The following is an 11,353-nucleotide window of genomic DNA, read 5'->3' as shown; positions in this document are numbered from 1 at the left end:
GCACCTACCATATACCATTACCAAGGGCTAACCTCAAGCGTTATAATGCTGGATCTCACCCCATATTCCTGATGGGGAAACTGAGCTCGTAGGCTGCAAATGTCCTGATCAGAGGTCATGGCTCCTGGATGCATCTGAGCTAAAGGACTGAGCCCTGGCCTAGCCCATCCAATCGTGGACCCTATAACCTTGACTCTGCTGTATGATTGGCTCATATTTTGGGGGAAACTGGGGCTGAGGAGGCAGCCAAGGGGTTGGGGGGAAAGGCTCATTTTTTTTTCCTGATTTGATTTTTGAACTTGGGTAAAGGGCCAGGTTCGGGGTGACTCAGGCCCAGAGTGGGTCAGAGGCTTGATCAGGCTCCCCTGCTCGCCACCCCTACCAACATTTTTTAGGAACCCATTGTATGTCTAACCATTGGATCTTCACCAAAGAACCAGTACTTGGGGTGCCTGGGTGGCTCAGTCGGTTAAGCATCTGCCTTCAGCTCAGATCATGATCTCAGTGTCCTGGGATGGAGCTCCGCATCAGGCTTCCTGCCCAGCAGGGAGTCTGGTTCTCCCTCTGTCTGCACATGCTCGCTCTGTGTGTGTGTGTGTGTGTCTGTCTGTCTAGTTCAGATAAATAAAACCTGAAAAACAAAAAACAAAAAAACAGCACTCCATTTCCTGGAGGTGGAAACTGAGGCTCAAAGATACCAAGTCCCTCTTCCAAGGTCCTACATAGGTAAAAGGCAGAGTCAGATTTGGACCTGTTGCTGCATGTTCCCTCTGCAGAGTGTGTGACTGTTGTGGGCCCCCACCCCGCAGAGTGGGCCCCTCTTGGGTGCCAGGGCCCAAGACACCTGGATGGCCACCAAGTGACAAATGGGAAAACTGAGGCCTGCAGGCCACGCCCCTTTCCCAGGTTACTCAGCCCCCCCCCCCCCCCCCCCCCCCCCGGCTCACCTTGGGCATCCTAGATGGAAGACTCCGTCAGGCCCCCTTCCTCCATTTTACAGAGAGTTAAACTGAGGCCCAGAGGTTCCTCTGCCCACCCAAGATCAGCCAGCAGGATCATTGTCCTGCACTGACTGTCCAGTGCGGTCCTTCCTCCGCCCGCGCCCGGGTTTCCTCGAGGAGTGCGCGTCGCCGCGTTCCCTTTAAAGCTCCTCCCCGCACCCCCGTTCGCCTCCCTCCTCCCCTTGCAGGCAGACGCCGGGATTGCGCCGCCCGAAGGGACTTGCCCAGTCCTTCCTGGGTGTGCGGGGAGCGCAGTCCCGGCGCGTAGGGGCCGCTCGGCGGGGGCCGCACGGGCAAGATGGTGAGTGGGGCCGCGGGCGCGGGTCCCGGTAGGTGCCTCTCTGGGATTGTCTGGCTCCGTGTCTGAATCTGCGTCCCTCCGTGCTTCTCTTCTCAGTCTCTCCCCGCTCCGTCTCTCCCGTCCCTGCCGTCTCTCACCCTCTTCTATCTCTGCATCTCCAACTCTGCCTCTCCTTTTCTAGCCCTCTCCACCTTTCCCTACTTTTCTCTCCCTCTTTTGGTCTTCCTGGTCCCTCTTCTCATCCTCCGAGTCTCTATCTCTCCCTCCCTCCAAGCCTCTCTTCTCTTTGCCCCTCTTGCTCTCTTTCCTCTCTCCCTTCAGTCTCTCCATCTTTCCTTACCCTTCTCTGTGTCTTTCCCTCTCTCTCCCTCCGTCTCTCCTCATCTCTCCCTGCTTTTCTCTCTCTTTCCCTTTCCTCGCCCTCTCTCCGCGTCTCTACCCGTCTCTGACTCTCCCCCTCGCACCCCCCTCCCCCGCCGCCCCCACACCCCGGCCGCTTTGCTGCAGTCTCCTGGCGCACCGATAACCTTGCCGCTGCCGCTGCTCCAGCTCCATCCCCCCTCCCTCCCAATCCCGGCCGGGGCCGGCCACGGAAGGGGGCGGAGCTCCGAGCCTTCGGGGTTGGGGTTAGGGGAGCTGGCGGGTTGCCGGCGCCAGACCCTGGGCATGTGAGCCCGGGGGCGTGGGCTTGGTGGAGGAGCGGGAATGTGAAGTTCCGGGAGAGTGCGGCGGGGGTAGGGAGGTAGGGGTGTGGGGGGAGGGGGAGGGCTGGAAGGGTCCGCCAGCCTTCTCCTTGGGCGAGTCCTCTGGGACCCTGGCCAGGGTAGGGACCTGGGCACGCGAGAAGTCCTCGCGGTGGGGAGGGAAGGTCAGGGGGCTGGTCCTCCGACAGGCCAAGTCCAGGAGGCGGGACCGAGTACCCTGTGCCCCCAGGTGTGTGCTCGGGCGGCCCTCGGTGCCGGCGCGCTCTGGGCTGCGGCCTGGGGAGTCCTGCTGCTCACAGCCCCCGCAGGGGCGCAGCGCGGACGGAAGAAGGTCGTGCACGTGCTCGGTGAGTCTGACAGCGGAAGCAGGTCTTGCCCTGCAGGAGTCCTGCCCGAATGTGACTGCCTGGGAGCAGGGAGGATACAGTGGGTAGACATGGAGCATTCCTGAGGGTCATAGCCCGCCCCCCCCCGCAAGTCCCTCACCCTCTGAGTCCTAGTTCCCTTTCCTGATCTCCTTTAACCTTCCGACCCCCTGAACTCCGCCCAAGCCTTCTTCCCACAGCACGTCCCTGGAATTCCCTTTCCCGGGATTCCCTTCCCCAGGTTCCCCACCCCGCCCCCTAGGACCTCTTCTGAACCCTACTTGACCCTCCCGCAGAGGGTGAGTCGGGCTCCGTGGTGGTGCAGACAGCGCCCGGGCAGGTGGTCAGTCACAGGGGGGGCACCATCGTCTTGCCCTGCCGCTACCACTATGAGGCAGCCGCCCACGACCACGACGGGGTGCGCCTCAAGTGGACCAAGGTGGTGGACCCATTGGCCTTTGCCGACGTCTTCGTGGCGCTGGGCCCCCAGCACCGAGCATTTGGCAGCTACCGCGGGCGGGCCGAACTGCAGGGCGATGGACCCGGGGATGCCTCCCTGGTTCTCCGAAATGTTACGCTGCAGGATTACGGGCGCTACGAATGCGAGGTCACCAATGAGCTGGAGGATGACACTGGCATGGTCAAGCTGGACCTGGAAGGTAACCAGCTTATGGACAGGATGAAGCATGTTTCTAAGGGAGGAAGGTAGGAAGTATTGCAAAGGAAAGAAACCAAATCAAGTTGGCCTAAAAGAATTTGAGGCTTGGTAGGGTAGGGTAATGGTTCTGATCTGAGGTGAATTTCCTCCCCAGGAACATTGGCAATGGCTAGAGGGGGTTGCTGATGGCATCTAGTGGGCAGAGGTCAGGGATGCTGCAGTACATCCTACAATGCACAGAACAGTCGTGTCTCTCCCCCCTCACATCCCCAAGAATGATCCAGTCTAAAGTGCCAACAGTAAGGGCTTTGGGAAACCCTGGGGGTAGGATCCAGGCCCAGCAAGATCCAGGGAGATCCACTCACACCATGTCAGGAATTCGTCCCTCAGCTCTGTTTCCCTAAGTGAGCGTTCTTCAGGCAGGTTTCCCCTGATGGAACCAAAAAGTAGAGCCAGGCTTCCCTCCTCCAACTTAGCTATTAATTTCCTAGCAGTGCTAGCTAGAGTCTCAGGGTTGTCCCTCACTGGCCCAGGTTGAGTCATGTGTCCATCCATGAGCCAATCACTGTGGCTGGGAGATGGGGTGCTCTGACTGTGGAGCTGGAAAGTGGGGTTTCTATCTGAGGAATTATCTCCCACTTGGGTCGCCTTCCTCAGTCCCCCAGAGAAGATTCTGGGAGAGATTTCAGAGCCCTTACTTGTTGAACCTCCCAACAATAGCAAATGACAGCAATAATAGCAGCACCTCTTCTTTATTGGACATTTTCAAAGAGCTTGAAGAGGTCTTTGAGGTCTCTTGTTTAATTTTCCCAAAAAGTCTGAGGGAGATGCTATTACCAGCAGATGAGCAACTAGCTCAGAGAGGTTAGAGCCTTGCCCAGGGTACATGCAAGTGAGTGGCGGAGCTAGAACTCGAGCCTCGGCCTTCAGGCTCCAGGTCTTCTTTCTGGCCCCTGTTTGCTCCTCCCAGAGTCTGCTGAAAGATGCATGTTCCATCTCCAAGGTCTGCCCCTCAAATACACACACAGAATGCTGATGAGCTGAGTTGACTGTAGGTCCAATGAAGTACAAGTTATAAGAACTGAAGGTGGAAGAGAAACCAGTGGGAACTGCCCTGGATAATGTTGGGGATCAAAGAGGTCTCGGGTCCCTGTTGGGGGAGTCAGCAGTGGTCACAGACATTCCCAGCTCCATGGGCTCAGGGCTTGACCAGATGGAAGCTCCCAGTGCTGAGGAATTGTCAGAAGCACTAAAGACTGAAGGAAGAAGGGTGGTGGGGGCTGGGTTTTGAAGGATGAATAGGAGTGCAGCAGATGGGAGAAGTGGAAAACAAAGTACATAAGCAAAGGTCTCCAGTGGTAGAAGTGGGTGGCCATGATTAAGTAAGTAAAAGGGAAGGTCAAGTGAATCCCATGCTTAAGGCAAGGGGAACCACAAGGGGAGTGAGCTGAGAACCCGGGTGGTAGGACTAAGGCCAGAGTGAGGGATGGAGTGGAAACTCTAGGTTGAAGAGTTTCGCAGCACCTCAGATGTCAGGTGGGTAGGGGAGGGCTGGGATTCCCGAGCTGAACCCTATGTCTGTCCTCCCAGGCGTTGTCTTCCCTTACCACCCCCGTGGAGGCCGCTACAAGTTGACCTTCGCCGAGGCGCAGCGCGCCTGCGCTGAGCAGGACGGCATCCTGGCGTCGGCAGAGCAGCTGCACGCGGCCTGGCGCGATGGCCTGGACTGGTGCAATGCAGGCTGGCTGCGCGACGGCTCCGTGCAGTACCCGGTGAGCCAGCCCCGGGAGCCCTGCGGCGGCCTGGGCGGAGCCGGGAGCGCCGGGACCGGCGGCGGCGGCGCCTCCGGGGGCGTGCGCAACTACGGCTACCGCCATAACGCCGAGGAACGCTACGACGCCTTCTGCTTCACATCCAACCTCCCGGGTGTGTAGGCCCCGCCCCCAGGGAGGAGACCCCGCCCCCCGCAGGTTCGGGATCCGCCCCGCCCGCGAGGCCCCGCCCCTTGAGAGTCCTCTTCAGGTCCCCCTCCCTCTCAATCTCTTTCCCGCCCTCTCAGTTCCCTCCGTTTAGCCCCTTCTATCCACTCCGACCCTCGGGCCGGGGGTCCAGACCGGGATATCCCACCCCCGGACTGCCAAGGCGCGGCAGTTAAGCATCGCCTGGCACCGACGCTGCCCCGGCCAAGGCTGGGATCCAGGACTGCAGGGGTGGGGGTGCTCCTGAGTCCTGTGGTTCGGGTCCAGGGTTGCAGGCACGTGGGAGGTGGAAAGCGTCTGAATCCTGGGGAGGCCAGCTCCCGAGATTGGCCTTAAGCACTCTCCCCACTCCACTGCAGGACGTGTGTTCTTCCTGAAGCCGCTGCGGCCCGTGCCCTTCTCGGGAGCAGCGCGTGCGTGCGCGGCGCGCGGCGCGGCCGTGGCCAAGGTGGGACAGCTCTTCGCGGCGTGGAAGCTGCAGCTGCTGGACCGCTGCACCGCGGGCTGGCTGGCCGACGGGAGCGCGCGCTACCCCATCGTGAACCCGCGCGCGCGCTGCGGGGGCCGCCGGCCCGGCGTCCGCAGCCTAGGATTCCCCGACGCCACGCGCCGCCTCTTTGGCGTCTACTGCTACCGCGCGCCCGGTGCGCCGGACCCCGCGCCCGGCGGCTGGGGCTGGGGTTGGGCCGGAGGCGGTGGCTGGGCCGGAGGCGCGCGCGACCCCGCTGCTTGGACCCCGTTGCGCGTCTAGGCCCCGGGCGCAGATGATTGGGGTGCTTGGCGGCTGGCCGAGTGCTCTGCGGTCTCTAGGAGACCGGCCACGTGACTGGAGACTGGCCACGCCCCCTGCGGCGCCCTGCAGGCTGACGGGGCTTCCTGTGGTCTTGAACACTGGCTGCGCCCCCTGGGGTCCTCATAGACTAGCCAGTTCTGGGAGACTGATCAAGGCCACACCTCTCCTGGACAGTGGACTTCCCCTCCTCCCTCGACTTTCCCCAGGAGATGGGGCATGCCACCTGAACACCCTGGAGGGCAACAGACCCTGAGGTCTCCTGAAGACTGACCACGCCTCCCGAGGTTACTTGAAAACAGACAGAACCATCCCCCATGGTCTCCTGGAGGCTGGACCCCCAGGATTATCTGGAGATGGGCCTCAGGGCCTCTGCATCTCCCTGGAGACTGAAGATTAATCCCCTATGGTCATCTGGACACTGAACCCCTTTCCCCCTTACATGTAGAAAAAATGGAAATCTCCGAATTCACCGGGTGATCATGCCCCATGATCACATGGAGACTGGGCTTCTGTCCTCTCCCCAATGATGACCTGGAAATTGGGTATCCCTATTCCTCCTTCCCCTGTGAATCCCTCAAAGTGTGCAGAATGACAGGCCATGTTTCCAGGTCACCCTGAATACCCCCACCCCTCCAGTTTCAGGGAAGACCTGCCTTGTCTGTCACCCACTAAAACAGATTGACATGCCCCAGCTGGCTCGCATGACTGGTGGCCATGCCCCGCCCCTCAGGTATCTCTGGAGGGAGCAAATCTGCTCCTACCTGATGGCCTCTTTCCTGGCTGTCACCAAAGAGACCATCCCCTGGGCCCAGGGATCTATAGGATCCATGTCACTCACTATGGAGACAAGCTGTCCCACTTCCCATTGTTACCAAGGCGACCAGCCCAACTTCTACCTGTAACCTAGTCACACAGCCCTTCCCTCATCAGTCACACCCATGGAGATGTACCTGCCTCCGCCAGCTGTAACCATGGATACCACACGTTTCCCCATCTCACCTTCCGGACATTAGAGAGCTACTACTCACTTCTGGATGTCCCCGTCCTGACCAACAGTCGGGAAGACCACCCTCTCCAACCCCCTAACTGTCCCAAGAGTGACCCAGCATTCAGTTCCCTGGCTCTCACCATGGAAACACCCTGCCCCTTTCCCCAGGTGCATGCCAGCTCCTTGCCACCCTCCAAACTCTGCCTCCAAGCTGCTTAAACCCCATAGCTGTTGCTATGGAAACCAAACTCTGGTGTCTGAGGTAACAGAACACCTTTCCCCCTAGGCTTTCCCAGGTCAGCAGCACCCCCTCACCGAGCTATCACCATAGAGACTGTCTGCATCGTCCCCATGACAACCAACTCCCAGCTCTCAGGAACTTCTTACTATGGGCTGTAACTGCACCCCATAGAGCTTAATGTCTGCCCCTTAACCAGATAGGCCCAGCCTCAGGCAGCATCCCCAGATATGGCTGGACTTCTGGAGCTGCTGGAGATCCTCTGCACGCTAACTATATCCCAGACAACAGTGCATGAGACACTCTTGCAACCCCCAGGTGTTTTCATTGCTGCCGCACAGATGAGAAAACTGACTCTGGCAGCCCTGGCCCTTTATGTTGTGCAAGCTCTGGGCTCCCCTTTTCCCTTCTGAGACCACATCTCCATTTTCACTGAGCTCCTCTCTCCTCTAACAGCCCCATGCTCCTCATTTCACTCCTTAGAGATCCAGGAGAGATGGAATGTTTTTAAACTTCAAAATCCGCAGTGAGCCCCAGTTCTAAAGGACAATTTGTGCTAAGATATTAGGACCCAGCCAGATCCCCTCCTTCCCCACCCTCCACCCCTGACCCCCATGTTGAGAGCCAGCTCAGGAGAGATGGTCCAAGAACAAAGCCACCCCAACTATGGGAGACCTCAGCTCCAAGGTCTTACGTGAAGTAGCACTGAGGGCCCTCCTGGAAGCATCCCACCCCTCACCTTACTGTCACACCCATCTTAAGGAAACCCATCTATGAGTTTTGGAATCAGGTGGGCTTGGGTTCGAATCCTGCCTCTATGACCAAGTGACAACCCGCTGAGCCTGTTTCTTCCTCTGTACCAGAGCTGTTCTGAGGTCCCAGTGAGTGCAAAGCATATAGCAGGGGCTCAATTAAAAAAAAAAAAAAAAGTGTTGTTGTTGTTGTATGGCAGCCAGTGGGTAATTACTTCATGAATGCACTTAGGTGGGCAAAGTATTTCCCAGCTGGGGGTGTGTGTGTGGTGATGATTTGGTTGGGAAGCCACCCCCGTCATTCCCCAGGACTGTCCTCTCCCCAATTCCTCCCCTCCCTTCCCCCAGTCTGCCTTCACTCTCTTTCTTGCATCCTCCCCCATGTGTCTGGCCCGTTTCAACCCAGTCCAGCTTGGGCCGAAGACAAATCCAGTGGTTCCTCTCAATTCCCTAGGTACAAAGTGTGCAAAACTGGACAGAAAGTTCTTGCACCAGCAAGGCAGAGAGGTTGCAAGTCATCCCTGGTGCAGAGGTGGAGTGGGGGTGGGGGGATGGTGGAGTGAGAAACATTGAAAGTTTCTGGATACAAGCCAAGGGAGAAGAGAAAAAGCTGTAAAAGTGATCAGGTTATCGAAGTGAGATAGTCGATGTCACTGCTCACTCCCTCAATACCCGATGTGACAGAGCTTAGAGACTCCAACCACTCACTTGAAGGTGGCCCAGCCACTGGGTTAGACCGCCTTGGGCTGATGGGCCGTCGCCTCCCTGAAGAGGGAGTGGTAAGGGGCATATTTCCAGGCATGAGTGCACGGGATTTCTTTCATCCGACCTTTCCCCTGCTGGCATTCTTTCTCCCTTCCGCGGTTCCAGTTTCCTAGTTTTTCCAGGAAAATGTAATTGTCTAACGACCACTCTTAGAATGATACTCGTAGGACCTGACCCCACCCCCTCCCAGTTCAGCCAATGAGTGCTGTGGCACCCTCCCTGGGAAATCCTGATTGGTCCAGGGATGGACTGGGAGGCAGGCGGACTTTGAGACTGAGTCCCTGGGATTTTGGTGGACCTATGGGGCCTAGGGAACCATCTTTCTGCTGGAGTTGCTGCACTGTTGGAGTGGAGGTCTCTAGGGCCCACCTGAAGGAGAGCTAAAGGATGGCAACCTGGATAGAGCCCTTCTGACGTTGGCTATTCAGAAAAATCGCTCTTTCCCATCCTACACCACACAGTTCACTGCCGGGAGACATCCAGTTTCTTACAAGCCCTTCCAGAGATACTTTATGTTCACTCAAGCAAACATGCATATGTATTTTTCCTCCATTTTTACACAGATGGCATTTACACAACTCACACAGTTGTAGCATATCTATCTAGTTCCAAGACATTTTTGTCATCCCCAAAGGAAACACCACACCCATAAAAGCAAAGGATCCCCATTCCTCCTTTCCCCCTCCCCTCTGTCCTGGCAACTGCTTATCTCCTTTCTGTCTCTATAGATTTATCTATTCTTCATGTTTCATATAAATGGAATCATATAAAGGCCCCCCGGGTGGCTCAGTCGGTTGGGTATCTGACTTGATTCCTGCTCCTTTTGTGATCTCGGATGATGAGATCCGAGATCCCTGCATTGGCTTTGAGCAGGGCGTGGAGCCTGCTTGAGATTCTCTTTCTCCCTTTACCTCTGCCCCTCCCCTCCTGCTCACTCTCACCCTCTCTCTCTCCAAAAAAATTATAAACAAACAAACAAATAAATAAATAAAATGGAATCATATAATATGTGTCATTTTGTGTCTGGCTTCTTTCACCCAGCATAATGTTTTTGAGGTCATCCATGTTGTAGCACGTGTCAAGACTTTATTCCTTTTTATGGTTGAATAATATTCTTTGGTATGTATATACTACCTTTTGTTTATTCATTTAATGGACATTTGGGTTTTTCCACCTTTTGACGATTGTGAATATTCTGCTATGAAACATTCATGTGCCTTGTATACTTTTAAAGTCACTCTTCTTTTACTTAATAGTATATTTTTAAAATAGTTCCAAATCACCATATAAAGGTCCCCATATTCTTTTGAAGGTTAGGAGAGTGTTCATTGTTTGGATGCACCATAATTTTTATAGCCCGTCTTCTCGTGGCAGGCATTTAGATTCCCCTATTTTGCTGTTAATAATAAGTACCCACATCATCTTACACAACTCCAGGTATAACTGGAGGATGACATCAGGAGTTGTTTAATCAAGGAGTCAAACTTCCCATTTTGATAGCGATCTCCATTTCTTTTTAAAGATGGGGCCAATTTATACCCCGACCAATAATAGATATACCTGCCTCTTTCCGCACCTCCTAATCAGCATAGTGTGTTATCACTTTTTACCTTAGCCAACACAATAGGTTAAAAAAAATGGGGGATCCCCCGGGTGGCTCAGCGGTTTGGCGCCTGCCTGCAGCCTAGGGCATGATCCTGCGGACCCGGGATCGAGTCCCACGTCGGGCTCCCTGCATGGAGCCTGCTTCTCCCTCTGCCTGTGTCTCTGCCTTATCATGAATAAATAAATAAATCTTAAAAAAAAAAAAAGGTCCACCATCCGGGTGCTGGGGCTCTACACGAGGGTGCACGGCCAGCCTCCGACGTGGCCAGAAGAAAAAAAAATGGTATCTCATTGTGGTTGTCACTTGCAATTCTCTTTTTATGTGTGAGGCTGAACAAACATCCTCTACTTTGACCTTAGGTGCAGGTGGTTGAGGAAGCCATAAATCATTTGCGGTTTGGGTATGTTGTCATCACTGATGAATGGCAAGTTCCCTCTCTTCTTAGATGTATTTGATTCTCTTTTTAAATAGGCTCTTTGTTCATCCTGGTGTTCTGCAAAATGTGTATTATTTTGTTGAGTATATGTTGTAGTTTAAGAGCCTCTGTATTTTCTTTTCTGTCAACTTTTTATTCATGTACTTTGCCTATTTGGCTATAGATTATTAGTCTTTTTTCCTGTTAGTTTGTAGGAATTCTTTTTTTTTTAAGATTTTATTTGACAGAAAGAGAGAGAGAGAAAGCACAAATGGGGAAGTGGCAGAGGGAGAGGAAAAAGTAAGCTTCCCACTGAGCAGGGAGCCCAATGTGGGGCTCAAACCCAGGACCTCAGGATCATGACTCGAGCAGAAGGCAGATGCTTAACCAAATGAGCCACCCAGGCATCCCTGTAGGAGTTCTTTATATATTAAGACAAGTCCTCTATCTCTGATTTGAAAATTTGTTCCCAAGCTTGGCATTTATCTTTTGACTTTGTTTTCCTTTTTGTTTTGTTTTTGCCACCATTGCTTTTTAAATAAAGCCTAAATTCCTCACTGCAGCCTCTATGGCCCATAATGGTCCATCCTCTGCATCTCTGACCCAAATTTCCTTCCACTATCTACCTCTATCACTCTGCTCCAGCGCATACATATTCCTTGCTGTTTCCCAAATAACCCATGCCCTTTCTGCAAGAGCAACGTTTGCCTTTGCTCTTCCCATTGCCTGAAACTGTCTTCCTTTCTTTCTCTCTTCATCTAGTTAACATTACTCCTTTAGATTCCATC

At 54.8% G+C, this 11,353-nt stretch overlaps 1 protein-coding gene across 1 annotated transcript; it reads left to right on the top strand.

The window, feature by feature from the left end:
* The first annotated feature begins 985 nt into the window (after positions 1 to 985).
* On the top strand, positions 986 to 7,954 carry HAPLN4 (hyaluronan and proteoglycan link protein 4). The gene is made up of 5 exons (XM_041760365.1): positions 986 to 1,302; positions 2,236 to 2,353; positions 2,668 to 3,030; positions 4,620 to 4,955; positions 5,368 to 7,954. The coding sequence occupies exons 1-5, from the start codon at positions 1,300 to 1,302 to the stop codon at positions 5,757 to 5,759; spliced, it is 1,212 nt and encodes a 403-aa protein (XP_041616299.1). The 5' UTR covers positions 986 to 1,299; the 3' UTR covers positions 5,760 to 7,954.
* Positions 7,955 to 11,353: the final 3,399 nt, after the last annotated feature.

Source organism: Vulpes lagopus, chromosome 7 (assembly GCF_018345385.1).
Source record: "Vulpes lagopus strain Blue_001 chromosome 7, ASM1834538v1, whole genome shotgun sequence".
Taxonomy (NCBI): Eukaryota; Metazoa; Chordata; class Mammalia; order Carnivora; family Canidae; genus Vulpes; species Vulpes lagopus.
Note: the sequence above shows the minus strand (reverse complement) of the source record. Positions and strands in the feature narration are given on the sequence as shown.

What these genes read in the sequence shown, in the direction of transcription:
- HAPLN4 (XM_041760365.1), top strand. An exon ending in GGTCAAGCTGGACCTGGAAG is followed by an intron (nt 3,031 to 4,619) that starts GTAACCAGCTTA and finishes CTGTCCTCCCAG; the next exon opens with GCGTTGTCTTCCCTTACCAC. An exon ending in CTTCACATCCAACCTCCCGG is followed by an intron (nt 4,956 to 5,367) that starts GTGTGTAGGCCC and finishes ACTCCACTGCAG; the next exon opens with GACGTGTGTTCTTCCTGAAG.